Source organism: Amblyraja radiata, chromosome 1 (assembly GCF_010909765.2).
Source record: "Amblyraja radiata isolate CabotCenter1 chromosome 1, sAmbRad1.1.pri, whole genome shotgun sequence".
In the NCBI taxonomy this organism is placed as follows: domain Eukaryota; kingdom Metazoa; phylum Chordata; class Chondrichthyes; order Rajiformes; family Rajidae; genus Amblyraja; species Amblyraja radiata.
The window spans coordinates 16,619,049-16,641,728 of record NC_045956.1 but is presented as its reverse complement, the minus strand read 5'-3'; the positions used below and the strand labels follow the sequence as shown (position 1 = coordinate 16,641,728).

Below are 22,680 nucleotides of genomic sequence, written 5' to 3'. Positions count from 1 at the left end.
GGCATAAGAAGAAGAATCCAGGAATAAGGGCACAAGTCAAGGCATCTTGTTGAACCAACAGTGAAAAAAACAAGAGAAGCTTCCAATTATCACGGTCTCAAGCAATAAGAGTTCAATACCATTCGTGGTAGATGCAATCACATAATAACTTTGAAAGAAGGCACCGTGTCAAACTAAATGCTCAAGTACTTATGCACAGGTCATGCAACAGTGGGATTCGAAAATAAATCAGCACAGAAAGCTAAAGAAAAAATCAATTTGTTTGAAGATCAATCAAGAACAAGCAAAATTTATCAATCACCAACCTAGTTGGTAACAGATTCTGCTCGGAGATTGAAATAGGGAAATGAAATACTCTCCTGTGTGATCAAACTGAACGTATCTTGCAAGATACTAAATTACAAATAAAAATTAGATAAGCTCTTTCCTCTGGCCTCAGACATCAGAAACATAACAGATGGCATGAATTGTAAATTATATTCAAGAGCATGATACCTTCATCCACCTAGCAAAACAATTAATTTTCAAGGTCACGCATCAGATAAACAATCAGAAACACAGTTCATGCAAAATTTCTTCAGATCCAGAAAAAAAGGATAGACATCAGCAAATCTAATAGATAAATCCAAATCTGAAAGGCATGTTTCACAAAACTGTGTAGGAAGGAACTGAGATGGTGGTTTAAACCAATCATAGACACAAAATGCTAGAGTAACTCAGAATACTGTCAGATTCAACACAGAAATAAACATGCCATGGATTTTCCTGATATAAATTGCAAGCCTGGATTTGTGAAACTTTATCATATGCGCTGACCATTAGCCTTTATATTTAAAAACAATGCCATGGCACTTGTACCTTTCAGTTCATTTCAAAACCACTATAATGCAATACTGTGTAGCACCAAGCCCCTTTCAACAATATAGACAACGTTTGCAACTAAAGTATCCAATTTCTAATGCAAAACTTTAAAAAATATTCTAATTTATATATGATTCTAAAACGCAAACAAATTTGTCAATTAAAATTAAGCTTCAAATCTGAATTCTGCACCAAAAGAAGCTGTTCGCACAGACTGATTGCTCAGAACATGGAAGAGCTTATTTGTGCCTTGGGCTGTCAAAAATCAATATTTAATTATTGCATCTGACAATAAACAACTGACGCACACAGCGGACACTTTATAAAACTGACTCTGCATTCACAAAGGGAAATCTTAATTTCAAACACAACGCTATGACTGTAGAACTCTTAAGGGCCTGTCCCACTTGGCGATTTTTTCGGCGACTGCCTGCATCATTGACTGATGTAGCAGGTCACTGAAAAAGTCACAGCGTGATGCGGCGTAACGCAGCGTGATGATGGCGTATTGACGTATGGTGTTTCCTCAAGTGTCGCAACATTTTGTTTCGTCGCCGCTGGATTGTGAAATGTTCAAAATCTTTTGGCGACTCTGATATGACGCCGGCAGTCGCTGAAATAAAATGCCAAATGGGGCAGACCCTTTAGTGAGGCCTTTAATGATAGTTGAAGACAAATGTATCGGTAATTTTGTCACGAGTTAACAGCAAAGAGTTGTCACTCTTACTGCTTTACCAAGACCTTCTTAGTCTTAGATAGACACAAAATGCTGAACTCAGCGGGACAGACAGCATCTCTGGGGAGCAGGAATCGGTGATATTTCGGGTCGAGATCCTTCTTCAGACTGAGAGTCGGGGGGGGGAAAGGGAAACAAGAGATACGGGTGTGGATATAGAGAGATATAGAACAAATGAATGAAAGAAATGCTATAAAGTAATGATGATAAAGGATACAGGCCATTGTTAGTTGTTTGTTAGGTGAGAACGAGAAGCTGGTGCGACTTGGATGGGGGAGGGATGGAGACAGAGGGAATGCAGGGGTTTCTTGAAGTTAGCGCAATCAATATTCATACCACTGAATATTGATGAATAAGATATGCTTCTCGTTTTCACTTAGCAAACAGCCAACAGTGACCTGTTCCCTTTATCATTGCATATCTTTCATTCATTTGTTCTATATCTCTTTACATCCCCCATCTTTATATCATTTCCTTTTCCCCTGACTCGCAGTCTGAAGAAGGGTCACGACCCAAAACATCACCATCCCTTCTCTCCAGAGATGCTGCCTGTCCTGCAGAGTTACTCCAGCATTTTGTGTCTATCTTCAGTTTAAATTAGCATCTGCAGTTCATTTCTACACCTTGTCATCTTGGCCAAGCAGGGTTGTACACGTATCAAATTGATTCTGATTTAAACCTGATCAATGCAGACGATGGATATGTAAAATTGTTTCGATCAGAAAACATAAAAGCAGTTGGTCGGGGTTGTCTGATGCAAGAGGCTGTTAGCCAAAGTAATAATTTACCTCACTACATGCGAGTGTGAATCAGGCCAAGTTGCAGACCCATTCTACTAAATTTTAGCCTTAAAATATATATTTTTGCAAAGATTCCAGTATTACGTTGGCAGAACTAGCCAGTCGGTTTGGATAAAGAAGTTCAAACTACTACGCACCAAGCAATCCGCATGTTCGGTTGTTAGTTATTAGATGCAATAATTAACAATAGATTTTTGACCGACCAAAGGCACAAATACTCTTTTCTTTACACCCCAGACAATTGATCTATGAGAGTAGCTGATTATGACAACGTAGGTCTTTAGCCAGATCCCAGCTATTGGAATTCAACTGTGGAATCAAGAGCATTTAGGAATCAGGACAAGTTGGAGCCAAGTAATTCAACAAGTGTAAAGAAGTCCTAATATGAACCAATTTAATTGCAGGTATACGTGCTCAGTGCTTGTTGGTCAATCTTGTTCCAAACCATCAAAATAGATACAGAGCTTTGACCATCTATTGTATGCCTGAGAGAAGGCCTGGATAGAGTGGATGTGGAGAGGCTTTCACTCGTGAGAGAGTCTCATACCAGAGGCCATAGCCTCAGAATAAAAAGACGTACCTTTTAAAAGAAGAGGAGGTGGCATTTCTTTCGTAATGGTGAACCTATGGAATTAATTGCCATAGACGGCTGTGGAGGCCAAGTTAATGGATAATTTTAAGGCGGAGATTGGCAGATTCTTGATTGGTTCGGGTGTCAGGGGTTATGGACAGAAGGCATCTTCATCTTCTTCTTCTTCTTGCGTATGGCGTGCACAACCTAAAGTTGTAGGACAACTTGTTCTATTTGATCTTATTTGATTGTGCACGCCAGGTTGATTGCATTTGTTGAAACAGGGCGGACCACGTGAAGGTTTCAATCTCCCACACCAAGAGAGAAGGCAGGAGAATGGGGTTTAAAGGGAAAGTTAGATCAGCAATGATTGAATGGCGGAGTAGATTTGACGGGCCGATTATGCTCTTATAACTTACGAACCTCTGAACAATCCATGTGGCATTGTTTAACAATTTCAAAACAACACTCATTGTGATATATACAACAGGAAAAACAGATCAGCCAGCATAAACCAGATGCACAGAAACTTAGCTGATACTGGAATTTTTCCCAGTAAGCAGCTGAGCCATGCAAAATGAGAAAAGAACTGAGCTTCAACCTACAAACAATTAGTTGACCTTGTTTGTGCCCACTCTCGAGATATCACTGCAACCTTATATTCCAAAAAGTAGGAACGTTTCTGTTTTTGATTACTCCATATTGAGCCTTCTGCAGAAGTGTGAAGTGAATCAAACTCTATGTTAATACTCTATCAAAAATCAAGATGCCTCATCTAAGCTAGTTTGGCCTCGGTAAATTCCCCTTAATTTGTAGGAAGTGGACATGAAGGTGAGATGACATAGAACTAGTGTGAAATGGGTAATCAATGGTCGGCATGGACTTGGTGGACCGAAGAACCTGTTTCCATGCTGTAGTTCAAAACTAAACTAAATATTAGGGAATAGGAGGAGGAATTAAATGTAAGGCCGGAGGGAGGAATGTGGGTGGAAGGGGATAGAGGGACGAAAAGGAGGTAGGATTAAAGGGAAATCGGGGATGAATACGAGCGGGGTGGAAGCTGAGCCCACAGCAAGAGGAAAGGAACTGGGTAAGGAGGTGGTGGGAGAAATCTGTGTGCATGTGTGTGTGGGGAGGGGGAGGAGGGGGCATGTCTAGGCTACCCAATGCGTGTTCCTCCAATTTGCGAGGGACAAAAACCCAGGTCAAAACACCCATCTCTATACCTCCTCCCTCACCTCTATCTAGGGACCTCATAGTCCTTTCTCACCTGCTGTGACGTGACCCCTGGATGGAAGTGAAAGATATGTTGGGACAATTGTCACATCTCCTGCAATTGCAGGGGAATTTCAATAATCCTTGACATCCCTATTTTTTTTTTTTCTGAACCCATTATCGGATAATTAGATCCTCCAATGGATCTACCAGCCAAGTTCAAAGCTGCTTAAGGAGAGAAAAAAATGATTTTATATAAAATATCTTTCACCATCATCTCTTGCTACTATATGTTAGGGTTATTAAAATCTCCCACAACTATTATTTTACATCTATGAATCAATTACAAGATACCACTTTAATTACAGCATGAATTATGCAATAGAGTTTCAGACATGACAGGCAAAATTGCAGAAATATAATGAATCTGCAAGCAAATATGTTTCTGGAGAGAAACAACTTTAACTACATGATACTTCATACCCTTTTTTAAAAAGCATTTTACGCCCCCTTCAGAGAGAGGCCAAATGCAAATTGGAGGAACAGCACCTCATATTTCACTTGGGCAGCAGTATGAACATTGATTTCTGTACTTTCAATTGTAACTAACTTAACCCTTGTTTTCCCTCTCTCCCTGTACCCTTCCCCCACCCTAGTTCTACTAGTTTCACTGTCCTCCTGGTTAATTTTACTGTTTGTATGCCTCGTTGTCATCTTCCCCCTCATCCAACAATGAACCATCATACACTTCCTTGATCATCGTCCGCTTTGATCTGTTCTTTTCACACCTTACATGCTCTTTGTATCGCTCCATATCGATCTCCCCTGACTCTCAGTCTGAAGAAGAGTCTAGACCCGAAACATCACCCATTCCTTCTATCCTGGGATGCTGCCTGACCCACTGAGTTACTCCAGCAATTCGGTGTAAACCAGCATCTGCAGTTCCTTCTACACATTATTTAGAGAAACGGATCCTCAAATAGTAATGACAGATCACAATTTATCGTTGGTTATCGATTATTATAGATGTCCTGTAAGATTCTTCACTATAAACAAACTTAATATTCTATTGCTATACCAACTTTATCCTTCGTCATATAGTCATTACTGTCAATAAATGCTCACCTTTCTGATGAAGTGTCTTCAGATGAAGAGCTATCACCTTCGCTGTCTTGTACCTCAGCTGCAGCATCTACCTGGGGTAAATCACTGCAACGGTCTGATTGTTGGCCTGGTTCATCTTCTGGGTTTTGGCTCATGTTCTGCAATCTTCCAAAAGATAAAATCTCTAGCTGAGCAGATACCGATAACTCCATCTCTTGATTATCCGTGAACGTGGGAGAACTGACTAATGCATCACCCTTCTCAGTAGCCCTGAATTCGGATGGATTCCTGGCATCCAAATTACTTCCAGCATCAAGTGTCGTCGCGATAACACAGGGCATTGCTTTGCCGTTAACTTCACTTCCATCGCCTTGTGGAGAACGAGGACAAAGCTCTTGCTGAATTTGAGAATCTGTCTGCTTTACCACACCAACGTCAGACTCAGCCACAAGAGATTCCCCTTCAAAGGCTTGATGACAAAATTCTCCTTCAGATGGTTTAGACTGTTCAACAGCTAGATCAGTACTGTCTTCCGTTGGCAAACTGCTTTGCCAAATTATTCCTTCGTCATTTTCATCTGTCTTTTCGTGTAGTTGAATATCATTATTTTCGCTGTGGTCAGCCATATTTTATTCAGAGCCAAACCTTAAAGGCAAAGAGAAAGGTTTTAAAAATACAATCAGCACTTTTGATGTATGCTGTGCCATATATATTATACATCCCACAGCACTACATAGGATTATATTGCATCTAGATTTGATAGCAATCAACAAAAATAAATATTAGTAGCTATCCAACATCAGGAAGGTCTAGACCGTCCTCAGGTAACCTGGCCCCGTTAGCATTAGTGGATACGTAACTCACAACACGCAAGCAAGAACACGGTGGGCCAAAGGATCTTTATCGGAGATGTTTGGCTCTATGACAAAAATGCAGGAGCTAAACAGAACAAATGGCTGGATTAATTCAGTAGGACAGTATCTGTAGAGTGAAAATAATGGTATCTCTTTACACTCCCAGTTTTGAAGCGGGGCCTCAACCCAAAACTTGAATATCCTCCTCCTCATTCAAACCGGGCAGGAGTTACACATGCCTCCAGATACAGAAACAGTTCTTCCCCATTGTTATCAGACTACTGAACGGTCCTCCCTTAAGCTACAGTATAGACTCGATCTTCCAACCTATATCATTGCAGATATTGCACTTTTTAACTCTAATTGCAATGGCATAATGTTGTAACACTATATTCTGTGTTCTGGGACGTTTCTCTTTGCACCACCTGTACTACCTGTTCATTGGCTGATTGTATTCATGTACAGGAAGATTTACTGGACAACGTGCACTCAAGTTTTGTTTATTTGATGGGAGCCAGAGCATCGTGCGCTGTAAACCCAGTGCCTGGCCCGCGTTCACAGCAACGGCTTTGCCACGTACAGCTAGCGGCCGGGTCCATGCGGAAGAAGCAGAAAGCTCAGCCGGGGGAAAAGAAGCTCAGGCATCCAGGTGCGCAGGGTGACCGGCAGCCGGTCCCTGTTGTGTCCGTGTCTCCTTGTCCCCATGCGTCTCTCCCTCCTCTCCTCTCCTTCCCCCTCCTCTCCTCTCCCCACTCCCTCCCTCCCTCCTCTCCTCTCCCTTCCCCCTCTCTCCTCTCTCTCCTCTCCTCTCCCCTCTCCCCTCTCCCCTCTCCCCCCTCTCTCCCCTCTCCCCTCTCTCCCCTCTCCTCTCTCCCCTCCACCCCACGTGTGATCCGTGCCCGTTATCTCCACTTACCGGCGTTCATGCATCGGCCACGCGTGGTCGCAGGTCGTGACGTCGGCGTCCCTCCGCGTCACAAAAAAGCGCCCGCTCACCGGCCAATCGGAGGCTGTTGCCGTCAGTGACGTCACAAAACACGTCACTGGACATCACAATCACACGTCACACGTCACTGGACATCACAATCACACGTCACTGGACGTCACAATCACACGTCAGTGACGTCACTATCACTGCACTTTTTCTCTTTTTATATACAAACACTTTTATTCAGGAAATAAAAACCAACGGTATTAATAGGATCAAACGCTGCCTATATTGAGTTTACAAACAAACAATCATCAAATTAATATATCGCCAACTTTAATAACAATACACTTGGCCTTCCACGGTGACCAGCGTTCACGGAAGGCCTGCAAAGTCCCCGTGTGTTCCCTCTCCAGGGACATGCGGGCACGGACGTAGGCCCGGAAAAGGGGCAGGCAGTCAACCCTGGAGCGGCCGTCGACCCCCCGCTGCCTGGACCATCTTGGCCAGGCCCAGGAGCAGACCGACAGGGGAGATCCCCCTCTCCCTCCTGACCCTCCCCCTCTGTACCGAGGTTCCTGGTCGGTGCCCAAATATCAGGAACGTGGGACTAACATGTAGCCAATACTTAAACAGGGGCTGCAACCTCTCACACTGCATGTACATATGGAACATGGTCTCTTCCTCCCCGCAGAAGTGACAGGCGCCTGGTGAATCCGTGAACCGGTTCATGTTGCGTGGGGCCGGCTCTCGGGAAGGAACCCGGGCTGTCGGTCCTATGAACAATTCCGATGGAGCTGGGGTAATCTCAGCCAGAATCGCTCCACACACATGACACTCCTCGATCTCTACCTTGACAGGATGAGGACCGGCCACCCTCGCAGCCACAACATCCCCCTCCCCCTGAGGAGCAGCACCCTGGCTGAAGGTGACCAGATAAAAGTAGATCACAATAAAAGCCAGGCAACTCCCACCTAGCGTGTCGACTGATGCCCGCTGCCGGGAACACACTAAACGCACCTTAGACATACTAAAAACAAAAAAAAGTTGAAAGGACGAACAGCTGCTGGCGAAGCTGCCGGCTCACGGCGCCACCCTGTAGTCATCCTCCAGAGAAGGCAGAGGAATGGCTCTACACAGATGGAATACAGCTAGCCGGACGTGGGACATCCCTGATGTACACGTCCCTGGACATCACAAACACACATCACTGGACATCACAATCACACATCACTGGACATCACAAACACACGTCACTGGACATCACAATCACCACACTGACATCACAATCACACATCACTACGCATCACAATCACACGTCACTGGACATCACAATCACCACACTGGACATCACAATCAGTGGGCATTATAATCACTGTGCTGGGCATTACAATTACCGCATTGGTCTTTACTAACTGTCCGACATTACAATCCCCGCGCAGGACATTATAAACATGGCACTGTTCTGGGCATTGCGATCACAGCTCTACCACAGGACTATGCCTCGAGGCTCTTGCCTTACATAAGAGACCTGCCGGCAACACCAAATACGAGGGATTGAGGGCTGTCCTGTTACACACCTTCAGGCTCAGCCGCCGAGGCAGGGCGGCGAAGATCTTTCACATGAATCAGCGATCCCCAGCACCTCGCGGAGAGAGCCGATGAGCTATGGAACACCAGACGACGAGACGTTTGCTCCTTCACCCACCCCGCTGCCATGGCCAGGGTGCAGCCTAGGAGAAATCGCCCAGCCTGAATATGTTGCATTCCCTGTTCGTTTTAGGGAAATGCCTCGGCTGATCGGCCACAAAGGCGAACGCGATCGGCCTGAACGAACGCCTCTCCGTCCGTGATCGCCACTCCGGCCACCGTTTCCTGGTCGATTCCGGTGCCATAGCCAACATCCTGCCACCAACCGCCCGAGATACCCGCGTCGGAAAAGTAGGACCCGTCCTCTTGACCGTTAACGGGAGCGACATTCGCACTTACAGTGCGCGGACCCTGGACTTAAATTTCGACCCCCACCCGTATAGGTGGAAATTTACCGTTGCTGACGTCGCTCAGTCGATATTGGGGGCGATTTCTTGCGCGCGTTCTCCCTGTTAGTAGATGTGCGGGGTAGGCGAATGGTCCCGTTGTCGGACCTGTGCCCTGCCTAAGCCGCATAATCCGTTCACGCCCCAACAGCAACTCGACGAGGTAGCTGAGATCCAACAACCTTTCACAGCTCTTCTCGCTAAATTCCCAGGGTTGCTCATGCCCCGGTTCGACGGAGCCGCACCCCGTCATGGCACGGTCCACCACATTCCCACCGAGGACTCACCAGTTCACGCCCGCACGCGGCGCCTCCCGCCTGATAAACTGTGCATCGCACGAGACGAGTTCCAGCTTAAGGAAGACATGGCGATTGTCCGGCGGTCGGATAACCCTTGGGCTTCCTCGTTGCATATGGTGCCCAAAGCGTCTGGGGGTTGGAGACCATGCAGTGATTACAGGCGTCTAAACGCGGTAACCACAGCAGATCGGTACCCAGTCCCAAACATCCAGGATTTCTCGGCTCATTTGGAGGGCGCTACCTTCTTCTCGAAGGTCGACCTGGTCTGGGGGTATAATCAGAGCCCGGTCCATTCGGATGACGCCCCTAAGACGGCCACCATCACCCTTTTTGAATGGCTAAGAATGCCTTTGAGCCTGAAGAACGCTGCTCAAGCGTTCCATAGGTTAATGGATCAGGTCGGGCGGGGTTTGCCATTCATATTCATCTACCTCGATGATATTCTGGTGGAAAGCAGCTCGCAGTTTCCGCCTGCTCTTCGAATGGCTGCACAAGCACGGATTGGCGAAGTGCCAGTTCGGGTTGCGCTCCATCTCCTTTTTAGGTCACAGGATAGCCTGCCAAGGCGCACAACCGCTCCCTGAGAAGGTCGACGTAATCCGTCGCTTCCCAAGGCCACAATCCGTCAAGTGCCTGCAGGAATTCATCGGCATGGTCAATTTCTACCAACGATTCGTCCCGTCGGCGGCCGCCATTATGCGACCGCTGTTTCAATGCGTGGAAGGCAAGCCCAAGGACCTGGTTTGGTCCCATGATGCTAACGTAGCTTTAGAGGGGGTTAAGACCACGCTGCCCAATGCCACCATGCTGGTACACCCGAGGGCATCCGCCCCCACGGCTCTCACCATGGATGCGTCGCGGTTGGTGCTGTCCTCGAGCAGCGGATAGATAACCGCTGGCAGCCACTGGCATTTTTCAGCAGGCAGCTATGGGCCCCGGAGATTAAGTACAGCGCTTTCGATCGGGAACTCCTCGCGCTTTACCTAGCGATCAGGCATTTCTGCTACTTCCTCGAGGGCTGCGTGTTCGCCGCATTCATGGACCACAAGCCGCTCACGTTCACTTTTAATAAAGTAACCGACACCTGGTCTGCCAGGCAACAACGGCACCTCACCTACATATCAGATATCACTACTGACCGTGGGGTCCAGTTCACTTCCTCCATGTGGTGTGGTATGGCGCAGCTGTACGGTGCAAAGCTGCACCAGACCACCGCGTATCATCCGGAGGCGAATGGTTTAGTCGAGCGGTTTCACAGACACCTTCAGTCGGCGTTGAAGGCCTGGCTCACCGGCCCCGATTGGGTTGACCAGTTGCCCTGGGTTCTCCTAGGCATCAGAACTACGCCTAAGGAAGACCTCGACGCCTCCTCAGCCAAGCAGGTTTACGGCTCGGTTTTGCGAGTACCAGGGGATTTTATACCCGCCACCCACAATCAGGAGGTCCCGGCTGAACTTCGCGAGCGGGCGCGCGCGTTGGTCCCGGTCTCTACTTCCAGACATGGGTCTACTATGCTACGGGATTGTGCTTATGTTTTCCTTCGTAGGGTCGCTCACCGCTCGCCGTTACAGCGGGTGTACGAAGGACTGTACAGGGTGTTAGAGACTGCTACCTCGACGTTCACATTGGACATGGGTGGCAGGGAGGAGCTCGTCTCTGTCAGCCGCCTTAAGCCAGCCTACATGGACGAGGATAGCCCGGTGACTGTGGCTACCCCACGGCGTAGAGGGCCTGTTACTCCCGGTTTTGTTTCACCGGTCCCCGTTATTACGCCCGTCCCTCTTTCGGTTTTTCGCACCCCTCCGGTTCTGTTCTGCCTGCTCCGAATGTTACGCTCGCCCCGCAACCTCGGACTACGCGTTCCGGTTGAACCGTCCGATTACCCGTGCGTTTCCGTACCGCGGATTCTGAGGGGGGGGGGCATGTAGGTGCATGCAGGTATCGAACCCGCCGTTCGAAAGCCGCGGTCACGTGACTCGGGAGGGGCTATTGTTTTCGGCGGTTTCGCTTTCGCGCAGCAGTTCAGCACTGACCACCGTGGTGGCCAATCGCATGTGTGTGGACCTGTTTGACCATAAAACGATTTCGTAATAAAATCTGTTTAAATAAACTGGTCGTCGTCTCTGCACCGCTAAAATATATTAATGATTTACATGTTGAATTAAAAGTAACACTAGCAAATTTGGGTGGCAGTGTAAACTGCGGAGAGGATGCTAGGAGGTTGCAGAGTGACTTGGACAGGTTGAGTGAGTGGGCAGATGCATGGCAGATGCAGTACAATGTAGATAAATGTGAGGTTATCCACTTTGGCGGCAAGAACAAGGAGGGAGATTATTATCTCAATAGTGTCAGATTAGGAAAAAGGGAAGTGCAATGAGACCTGGGTGTCCTTGTGCACCAGTCACTGAAAGTAAACATGCAGGTACAGCAGGCAGTGAAGAAAGCTAATGGCATGTTGGCCTTCATAACGAGAGGATTTGAGTATAGGAGTAAAGAGGTCCTTCTGCAGTTGTACAGTGCCCTGGTGAGACCACATCTGGAGTATCGTGTCCAGTTTTGGTCTCCTAATTTGAGGACGGCATCCTTGCTATTGAGGGAGTGCAGCGTTGGTTCACGAGGTTAATCCCTGGGATGGCGGGACTGTCAGAAAGATTGGAAAGGCTGAAATTCAGTGAAATTTAGAAGGATGAAAGGAGATCTTACAGAAACTTAAAATTATAAAAGGACTGGTCAAGCAGGATGCAGGAAAAATGTTCCCAATGTTGGGGGAATCCAGAACCAGAGGCCATAGTCTAAGAATAAAGGGGAGGCCATTTAAAATTGAGATGAGAAAAAACTTTTTCACCCAGTGAGTTGTGAATTTGTGGAATCTCTGCCACAGAAGGCAGTGGAGGACGAATCACTGGATGAATTTAAAAGTGAGTTAGATAGAGCTCTTGAGTCTAGCAGAATCAAGGGATATGGGGAGAAGGGTTACTGATTGCGGATGATCAGCCATGATCACAATAAATGGCGGTACAGGCTCAAAGGGCCAAATGGCCTCCTCTTGCACCTATTTTCTATGTTTCTATCATGAGTTAACTGGTACTTTTGTAATCCATTTGGCTGAATCATGAATCTCCCCAACAAATTAGGTAATCAAACATGAAAGGGAATACATTGGATAATGGAAAACGTTGGGTTTGTAATGTGCAATGAATCTGTGCCTGTTGATGTGTACACAAGTTACTGTCTGTTCTTGATCACGCTTTCAGCAATCAGGCAACACTGACTATGCTGTTTATTGCCTTAACACATCACCACACAACCCAATCCTACAAGTAGCCAGCACTGGAACAAGCTGGTCTGCACTTTCAATTAAGTTTTGATTTGGAGACACAGCATGGAAACAAACTCTTCGGCGGCTCACCAAGTCCACGCCGACCAACAAACACTAGTTCTATGCTACACACTAGGATGATTCATAGAAGCCAATTAACCTACAAACCTGCACGTCTTTGAAGTGGGGGAGCAACCGGAACACCCTTCAAAAACCCACGCAGTCACAGGGAGAATGTACAAACCACATACAGACAGCAAGGGGTACTCACGATCCAACCTGGGTCTCTGACACTGTAAGGCAGCAATTCTACCGCTGCACCATTGTGCTACCCTAACATATTTAAAGGTTGGATGTTTTTCAGTAAGCACAATAGAAGGTGCAGAGGTTGCTGATAAGGATTCGGGTAAATTACATTAAAGATTCAGTACTGTCTGGCCAAAGATATGCATGTAACTGATGGGATTAGCCGAGCCCCCCCCAAAAAAAGCTGATTTACTCCGCTTGAGACTATCAGCATCCCGAAAAAAGTCCACTCTCTAAAGGGCCTGTCCCACGGGCATGCGCCTCCATGCGGCAAGCGCAACCTAAAGGGCCGGTCCCACCAGCATGTGCCTGCATGCGGCAAGCGCGACCTAACGTGGTCGCTTTAGCCATACGGCCTCACGGGGCCAGTCTCACTTCGATCGCCGGAGCCGTATGGAGTTGTGCGGAGCTGGTCCCGACATCGCGCGGCGCTCCGAAAAACTGACCATGTTCAAAAATTCTGCGCGGCTACGGCTTGCCGCCTCGACGCCGTACGTCACGTGCGAACTTCCCGCAGACTTCGCTCGAACTTCATGTCTCTCACCCGACCTCCGCGCGGCCCCGCTTCTGGTTAGGTCGTGCTTGCCGCATGCAGGCGCATGCTGGTGGGACCGACCCTTTAGGTCGCGCTTGTCGCATGGAGTCGCATGCTCGTGGGACAGGCCCTTTAGCCTATTGAAGGAATTTAAGGAGCTTACGAGACAAGATGATTTGCTGCATTTGCTGAATCATGTGACTCAGCCTGGATGGAAAGAGACACAGCGTGAGCCTGGACCTCGTTGTAGATCAAACTTTCACAAGACAGGTGATCGCGGCCTGGTACGGCAATATCAACATACAGGAATGCAAGAATGTCGGATGGAGTTTTCTAATGATCATGAATTGCATATATTTATTTCTCGAATTAAGTATATTTTGAAGTTAAAAAAAGATATATATACAGGAATGCTAGAGGCTGCAAAGAGTGATGGACTCAGCCCAGTCCATCATGGCCACAGCCCTCATCACCATTGTACACATCTACACGAGGTGCTGCCTGAAGGAGGCAGCATCTATTGTTAGGGAACCCTACCATTTGAGCTAAGCCCTCTTCTCACTGATATTGTCATGCAGGAGGCACAGAAGTCCCACACCACCAGGTTCAAGAGTAGCTAATTTCATAAAGCCATCAGGTTCTTGAACCAACATGCACAACCTCAATCTAACATTGGCAGCAAAAGCCTCCAGACCACTCCTTGCACTACCGACTTTCCAATTGTGTTTTACACAAATGTTTTGCTTTTTGAACAGACTTTTTCTGCCCATTATATTGTAGAATCTATGTATAATTTATGGGTTTGGGTGTTGTCTATGTACCTGTGGTGCAGCTGCGAGCAAGATTTACATTGCCCCCGTGCCTTGATGCACGCGATAATAAACTCAACTTGAGTCATTGGAACTTCAGAGGCAAAATGGTAATTGTTCCACAAGCCACAAAGAGACGACGAGATCAAACTTCTTCACTCCTCGCCTCCGGAAATGAATTCTTACCCCTGCACAGTGAGAGAAACAACCTGCGGGCGAGGGGGATAAACAGGGAGATCAGGGAATGTGTACGTGTTTGACTGACATCACTTTCATCCAGGCAGGTGAAAGACAAGGCAACTGTGGATGGAAGGAGATAGCAGGTGACTTGATTACAACATTCTGGGAGCGACTTAGAAAACTCCTTCATCAAAAGTCAATGAGGTCCTCAAAGGGCAATTTCAATGAAATGGCATCCCTGAGGTGTAAACCAGAGATAATGGCTGCAGTTCCCAGCAAATCAATTCAAACTATTTTGCATGAAATACTGGCAACTTGATCATTGGCCAATATCATCTTAATTTCCACCTTAATTTCCACCAAACACTGCAAAGGTGGACCAGATAGGCCACACTCCAGAGTACCCAAATAAATTGCTTTAGAGATTGTTGAGGGATTAGTGGTGATCTTTCAAGGATCACAAGGGTCAGGAGTGGTCTCAGAGGAATGGAAATGTTCAAATGTTACTCCGCTGTTCATGAAGGGAGCAAAGCAAAAGAGGGGAATCTATAGGCCGGTTAGTTCAGACCAGCAAAGTTCATTGATTCTGTAAGCTGCCTGATCTGCTGAAGGATTTGGCATTTACTGTTTGCATTTGAGGCAGAACTGCAGGTTGTTTCTTTAGTTTCGCTTAGTTTAGAGATACAGTGCAGAAACAGGCCATTCGGCCCGCCAAGTCTATGCCGACCAGCAATTCCCACACATTAACTTATCTACACACACTAGGGACAATTTTACTCCTGTGATCTCAATATCTCTGAGTTGGTGAAAAATAGTCAGTAATTGCGTTTTAACAACAATTGTTTATTTATTAAATCATTGAAAACATTAGCGAGGCAGTGGTGCTCGTTTCAACGGGCATTGCTTACAATGCTATGTACAGTACCACAATGATCGCAACTTGAAGTGTGGATGGCCGTTGGCTGGCTAGGAGCTCATCCACCCTTTGACAGGTCTTGTTTCTGGTCCTGCTGGGGATCCACAGCCCCCTCCTCACCTGGCAAACCAGGTGGGGGAGACGGTTTAGTCGCCGACGATCTGACCATGGAGCAAGTAGCACGGGATTACATGGTATCCGTGGCGGGGGGAACTCCCCCCGATCTGACCTGACCTGACCTTAACAACAAAGATACAGCATTTCTTCCTGTGGCTTTCTGCACAGAAAGATACAGAATTTACAATGTTCCACATTAAACATCTTTTGCGACAGAGAGCATTTTATAACACAACAGTCCTTAAAAACGCACAGTCTAAAAAGAGCATTGGTTGTTAACAACCAATATTACACAGGATGTGAGTCAGTGTAAACCTGCACCAGCAGGAATCTAAAATGTTTTTTTTGGGGGTAAATTTGTGTGCACTTCCTGGCTGGTGCTCCCTGCCAAGGCAGAAGGAGATGAGTTATGTAATTATGTTTATGGTAAAAAAACGCTGGAGTAACTCAGTGGGTCAGACAGCATCTCTGGAGGGTAGGAATAGGTGATCGGTTCGGGTCAAGACCTTTCTTCAGTCTGAGATAAGGTGGAATTGCCATTTATCCGTATGTAATATTGGCTCAGCTTTCTGCACTCACCTTTGTGCAACCTGAATTGCTATTTGCGAAAAAGTGCACTGTTGTGTTATTAACTGAACTAAACTAAATTATTTTACTGTTTCAATTTGCTTTGGGAAATTGTCTTCTTTGAAATCTAAGTTCTCCCTTCATTTTATTAAATGTTAATTTCTCTCCTCCTTTACGTCAACTGCTCTGTGGCATCAATCTGGAGGTCCTCTTCACTAATACAAGTGAGAAATAATGAAAGAAACCCCTCCATTAAATACTGCAAGCCATTTTAAAATATGTGGCTTAGAATTCTTGGATATCAGACAATGGAAAAGCCACAGGCATATGAACCAGATTTCTGTATTCAATCTTTGTCATTTGTACATTGCAGAGCAGATGGTTCCGTTTGTTTGCACATGATGATGGCAGTTCTTACTATTGAACTAGTTTACATTTACCAGCAGGCTAGCATGAGTCACATAGCTGAGACGGAGGGGTAGGCCATATGTTAAAGCGAGCAGGAGAGGAAGCTAAATCAGCTTGACTCTGCTGTTACATTCTTCCCACTAGTCAAAAGGTTGTGACTGCAAGTCACACTGAGAGAGGAGCACACAAAAAATAAAAATAGAAATAGCTGGAAATGCTCAGCAGGTCATCAGATTGTGTGAAATGGCAACTTGCTTCTCTCGCCACAGATGCAACCTGACCTACTAAACATTTCCAGCATTTTCTGGTTTAACTTTAGATTTTAAGCATCTTAGTTTAGTTTAGAGAACAGGCCCTTCGGCTCACCGAGTCCGCACCGACCAGCGATCCACACACACATTAACATGATCCTACACACACTAGGGACAAATTTACAAATTTACACATACACCAAGCCTAATTATACATCTGAAAACCTGTACATCGCTGGAATGTGGGAGGAAACCGAAGATCTCAAAGAAAACCCATGTGGTCACGGGGAGAACGTACAAACTCCATACAGATAGCACCTGTAGTCGGGGTTGAACCCAGGTCTCCGGCACTGCAAGTGCCATAAGGCAGCAACTCTACCGCTGTGCCACCATGCCTGCAGTTTTTTGCTGTTCAGCTTGAGCAACCATCTAGGCTTCTGTATTGTAGATGCTGTCTTCAGATAGAATCTCAAGCCGAGCTTTGTCTACCTGTTCGTAATGGCTGGAAAAAAATATACAGCCATGGCACAACATGTAAAAGAATAACAATTTTCACTTCTTTAACTCTCATCACCGAAAGTGGATATTCTGATTAATTCAGTGATCTCTACATTGATTGTAATTTATGTGATGTAGAGTGATTTGGAAATTTAAGACGCTATTTGAATGCAAATGACTTCCCTAATTTTAATAATTAGATAACTAGATCAAGTGCAGACCCGTTGGGTCTGTTCCCCCAACGTGCGGTTGTGGGGGGGGAGGCGGCATGCAGCATCACACACTAACTACCCCCCCCTCCCGCACTCATGCTAATGGAGGGGAGGAGGGGGGAGAGAGAGAGAGAGAGAGAGAGGGGGGGAGGAGAGAGGGGGGAGGAGAGAGGGGGAGGAGAGGGGGGGAGAGAGAGGGAGTGCTGAGAGGGGGGTGCGATGAGGGGCAGGGGAGAGGTGGGGAGCCAGGGAGGGGGTCGGGGTGTGTGGAGGGGAGGGGAGGGGGGTTTAGGGGAGCGACGGTTGGGGAGGGGGAGGGGGGTTTTAGGGGGAGCGACGGGGGGGAGGGGATGGAGGGGAGGAGGGGGAGGGGGGGAGAGGAAAGGGTGGGGAGGAGAGGGGGGGAGGAGAGGGGGGAGGAGAGGGGGGGAGGAAGAGGGGGGGGAGGAGAGGGGGAGGAATGAGGGGGGGAGGGAGGGGGGGGGAGCGGGGGGGGAGGAGAGGGGGGGAGATGAGGGGGGAGGAGAGAGGGGGGGGCGATGAGGGGGGGGAGACTGAGGGGGGCGGGAGAGGGGGGGAGAGAGGGGGGGGGAGAGGGGGGGGAGAGAGGGGGGGAGAGAGGGGGGGAGAGAGGGGGGGGGAGAGCGGGGGGGAAGAGGGGGGGAGAAGAGGGGGGACGGAGAGGGGGGAGAGAGGGGGGGGAGGGGTGGGAGGGGGGGGAGGGGGGGGGAGAAAGGGGGGGAGGAAGGGGGGGGGGAGAAGAAAGGGGGAGGGAGAGGGGGGGGAGAGAGGGGGAGTGCTGAGAGGGGGAGTGCTGAGAGGGGGTGAGATGAGGGGCAGGGGAGAGGTGGGGAGCAGGGAGGGGGTAGGGGTGTGTGGAGGGGAGGGGGTTTAGGGGAGGGACAGTGGGGGAGGGGATGGAGGGGGGGAGGGGGAGGGGGAGAGGAGAGGGGGGATAGGAAAGGGGGGAGGAGAGGGGGGAAGGACAGGGGGGAAGGACAGGGGGGAGGAGAAGGGGGGGGAGGAGGAGGGGGATTGGAGGAGAGGGGGGGATCTAGAGGGGTGGGGAGGAGACGGGGGGGTGGAGAGGGGGGGAGCAGGGGGGAGGAGAGGAGAGGAGAGTGGGAGAGGAGAGGGCGGGGCGCGGAGAGGGGGGAGAGGGGGGAGGAGAGGAGAGGGGGAGGAGAGGAGAGGGGCGACGAGGGGGAGAGGAGAGAGAGGGGGGGAGAGGAGAGGGGGAGTGCGAGAGGGGAGAGGAGGGGGGGGGGAGAGGAGAGGGGGGGCGAGGAGAGGGGGGAAGAGGAGAGGGGGGAGAGGAGAGGGGGAGGGAAGAGGAGAGGGGGGAGAGGAGAGGGGGGAGGAGAGGGGAGGAGGGGAGAGGGGGGGAGAGGAGAGGGGGGGAGAGGAGAGGAGGAGAGGGAGGGGGGGAGAGGAGAGGGGGGGAGAGGAGAGGGGGGGGGGGGTGAGGAGAGGGAGGGGGGTGGGGGGAGAGGAGAGGGAAGGGGGGGAGAGAGAGTGCCTTTTTACTTCAACCCAAACCCAAACCACCATTTGCAGGCAGTGCTTTTTTACCTCTAACCATATTTTCATTTTCAAACCAAATTAAGGGTACTCACAGTGCTGTAGAAATTTGTCAGTGTCATTCAAAGCTCTGATTGAGGCACACCACTTGCAGAGACGGATTGAGGCACACCACTTCCTGGTCCCTCCCCTTCCCTCCAGCAGGGACAGCAGAGAGAATGGGGAATGTTGTAAAAACATTAATATCTCTGTCAATTTTCATCGACGGGAAAAATCCTCGGCATACATGTGGCGGAGGGGGGCTCTGAGCGAAGTGGCCAAAAATGACGGCCGTAGGTGGCGGCGTACTCTCGGAAACCGCAGCACAGAAAGCCAAAAACGGTCAAGAACAGAGTTTTAGTAATATAGATATGTGGAAAATCTAGTATTAAAAATTGAAAGAGTTTGTCGCAATTAATTTTTTAAATTTAAACTAATGACTGTAGCTCTTTGATTTTTATTTGTGGAGTACTTTTCAACCAGTTGACAGGATGGTGTCTGCAACCATGTTTATGGCCCTACCAAGCTTCATTGACTGCCAACCCACCCCCCCCCCCCCCCCCCCCCCCCCCCCCACCCCCCCCCCCCCCCCCCCCCCCCCCACCCCGAGTAAACCTCAATAATAGTAAATAATAAAACTCAATAATAAATAGCAACATTCTGCAGTGTTTCTGTTGTCATTTATTTGTTTTTTTTAACACCAGTATAATTGTTCTTAACCTGAGAATTGCAAGACCTATTGAACCACAGAAGCTACACCAGTGGTGGACAAAGAACAATTAAATTAAATTCACCGTCATTCACAGGGCAACACAGTGGCGCAGTGGTAGAGTCGCTGCCATGCAGCACCAAATACCCGGATTCGATCCTGACTACAAGTGCTGTCTGTATGGAGTTTGTACGTTCTCCCTGTGGATTTTCTCCAGGTGCTCCCGTTTTCTCCCACACTCCAAAGATGTACAGGTTTGTAGGTTACTTGGCTTTGGTAAGATTGGAATTGTCCCTTGTGTGTAGGATAGTGCTAGTGTATGGGGAGCATTGGTCGGCATGGACTCGTTGAGCTGAAAGGCCTGTTTCCACTTCGTATCTCCAAAGTCCAAAGTCTAAAAGGTGGGGGATCAGCACCACCAGATCTTAATTTTAATTAAATTTCATTTTATACTGAAGCAAACTCCAATCAAGATGTCAACAGTAATTGGACTTTGATTAAAAAAAATATCAGTAAATAACACTTTGGGCATGAGCGAAAGGAATAAACCCATCAATCAGTGAACATTCACTTATCAGCTATGTTCTGAGGACAAATGACAGCGTTGATGAGGAAAATATGGTTGAAGTATACGTGAACTTTCAAAAGGCATTTACAGTATAATGTACCAAAGTAAAGCATTGCCAGCAACATTGAAGCCTGTGGGAGCTGTGATTAGCTGGGAAGGAAACAGCCAAGGAACAGAATACTCAGTGCAGAGGTGAACAATTCTTCAGGAAACTTTCATAGGTTAAGGTTGGGACCACTGCCACTTTGGATAAGTATTAATATATAGGAGTTGAGTGCACAGGCCATGACTTCAAACATTTACCGCAATGGCTGCAGAATTTAGGAAGATGTAGGCACATTGATAAAATGCCAAATATTTGCAAAATGAAACTTAACTGAATGGAGTAATGATTTGATTCATTCAGAGTGTAAGGTCTCAGGAGAAGCAAAATACATTAAATGTCACCATTTCAAAAAAGGGCAGGAACTGAGGGCAGAATCTGCAGAAATCAACGATGTAAGTAGCGAGCTGCTAACGCATTTACATGCATTAGCGCTACTACGAACTCCCGAAGATAGCGATTGTAAGGGAATCCCAGATCGGAGGGGAATTCCCAACCTTGCGGAGGCACGCAGGTACAGCAGGTACTGTACCTGTAAACACCGGGGAGGCCTTCATGGAGTCTGCAATCGAGGGTGTCGGGCAGGATCTCCCAGCAACAACGGAGCTGGAGGTGCCAACTGTAAGGGAATCCCCGACCTCAGGGGAATCCCCGACCTCAAGGAGACTCGCAAGTACTGTACCTTTAAACACCAAGAAGGCTTCATGGAGTACGGAAATGTGGTCGTTGGGCAGGACCGCAAGTAAGACTGATGCGTATGGGACTCGCAGAGGAACAACTCCAGGATTGCTTGGAGTCGGTAGACTGGGCAATATTCAGGGACTCGGCAATGAACCTGAATGAATACGCCACAGTTGTTACAGACATCATAAGGAAATGTGTGGAGGACTGCGTTCCAACAAAAACCTTCCGAGTGTTTCCTAACCAGAAACCTTGGATGAACCATGAGATCCGCATTCTTCTGAAGGCAAGATCCCGGGCATTCAGGTCTGGCGATGCAGAAGTCTATAAGAAGTCCAGATAGAACCTTTGTAGGGCCATTAAAAAGGACTTCTGCTCTAGCTTGAATACCATCACCTCCTACAAGGCAAAATCAGGAGGCAGCTCAAATCACAGTGAAGCATCACTCCCTGACGAGCTCAATGCGTGCTACGCATGGTTCGATAGGCAGAACACTGATGTACCTTCCCGAGACCCTATTTGCCCTGACTGTGTTACAGTCATAGTCACAGAGGCCGACGTCAGAAGATCCTTCAGGGGGGGTGAACCCTCGGAAAGCATCTGGAACTGATGGTATACCCGGTCGAGTTCTCAAGACCTGTGCGGACCAACTGGCGGGAGTTTTTGCGGACATTTTCAACCTCTCACTTCTGAGGTATGAAGTTCCCACCTGCTTTAAGAGGGCATCAATAATACCGGTGCCCAAGAAGAGTAAGATGACGTGCCTCAATGACTATCGACCAGTGGCACTAACGTCTGTGGTGATGAAGTGCTTTGAGAGGTTGGTTATGGTGCACATCAACTCCTACCTCGACAAGAACCTCGACCCACTACAGTTCGCTTACCGTCACAACAGGTCAACGGTAGATGCAATTTCACTGGCTCTCCACTCCGCCCTGGACCACTTGGACAATAAAAACACCTACGTCAGGCTGTTGTTTATAGACTACAGCTCGGCATTTAATACCATCAACCCTTCTAAGCCGGTTACCAAACTTACGGAACTGGGCCTCTGCGCATCCCTCTGCAATTGGATCCTTGACTTCCTCATCCACAGACCATAGTTTGTTCGAATTGGAGGAACCACTTCATCCTCAGTAACAATTAGTATGGGAGCACCTCAAGGCTGCGTGCTCAGCCCCCTGCTTTACTCATTCTATACCCATGACTGCGTAGCTGGTCATAGTGCGAACTCCATCATCAAGTTCTCCGATGACACCACTGTGGTTGGACAAATCGCAGATGGGGAAGATTCAGAGTATAGAAGTGAGATCGACCGACTGACCAAATGGTGCCAGCACAACAATCTGGCTCTCAACATCAGTAAGACCAATGTACTGATTGTGGACTTTAGTAGGGGAAAGATAAGGACCCACAATCCTGTTTATGTCAATGAGACGATGGTGGAGAGAGTCAATAACTTCAAATTCCTGGGCGTGCATATATCAGAAGATCTTTCCTGGACCCAGCACAACGATGCAATTGTACACTCTACTTC

At 47.9% G+C, this 22,680-nt stretch overlaps 1 protein-coding gene across 1 annotated transcript in view; it reads right to left on the bottom strand.

Moving 5' to 3' along the window:
• naf1 (nuclear assembly factor 1 ribonucleoprotein) overlaps positions 1-7,112 on the bottom strand; it is a 160,879-nt gene extending 153,767 nt beyond the window's left edge. Inside the window, exons 1-2 of the mRNA XM_033018250.1 lie at positions 7,058-7,112; positions 5,309-5,932 (exon numbers count right to left, since the gene is read on the bottom strand). Of these exons, the coding sequence (XP_032874141.1) occupies positions 5,309-5,913 (605 nt within the window). The 5' untranslated portion in view covers positions 5,914-5,932; positions 7,058-7,112. The remainder of the gene's footprint in view (positions 1-5,308; positions 5,933-7,057) is intronic.
• Positions 7,113-22,680: the final 15,568 nt, after the last annotated feature.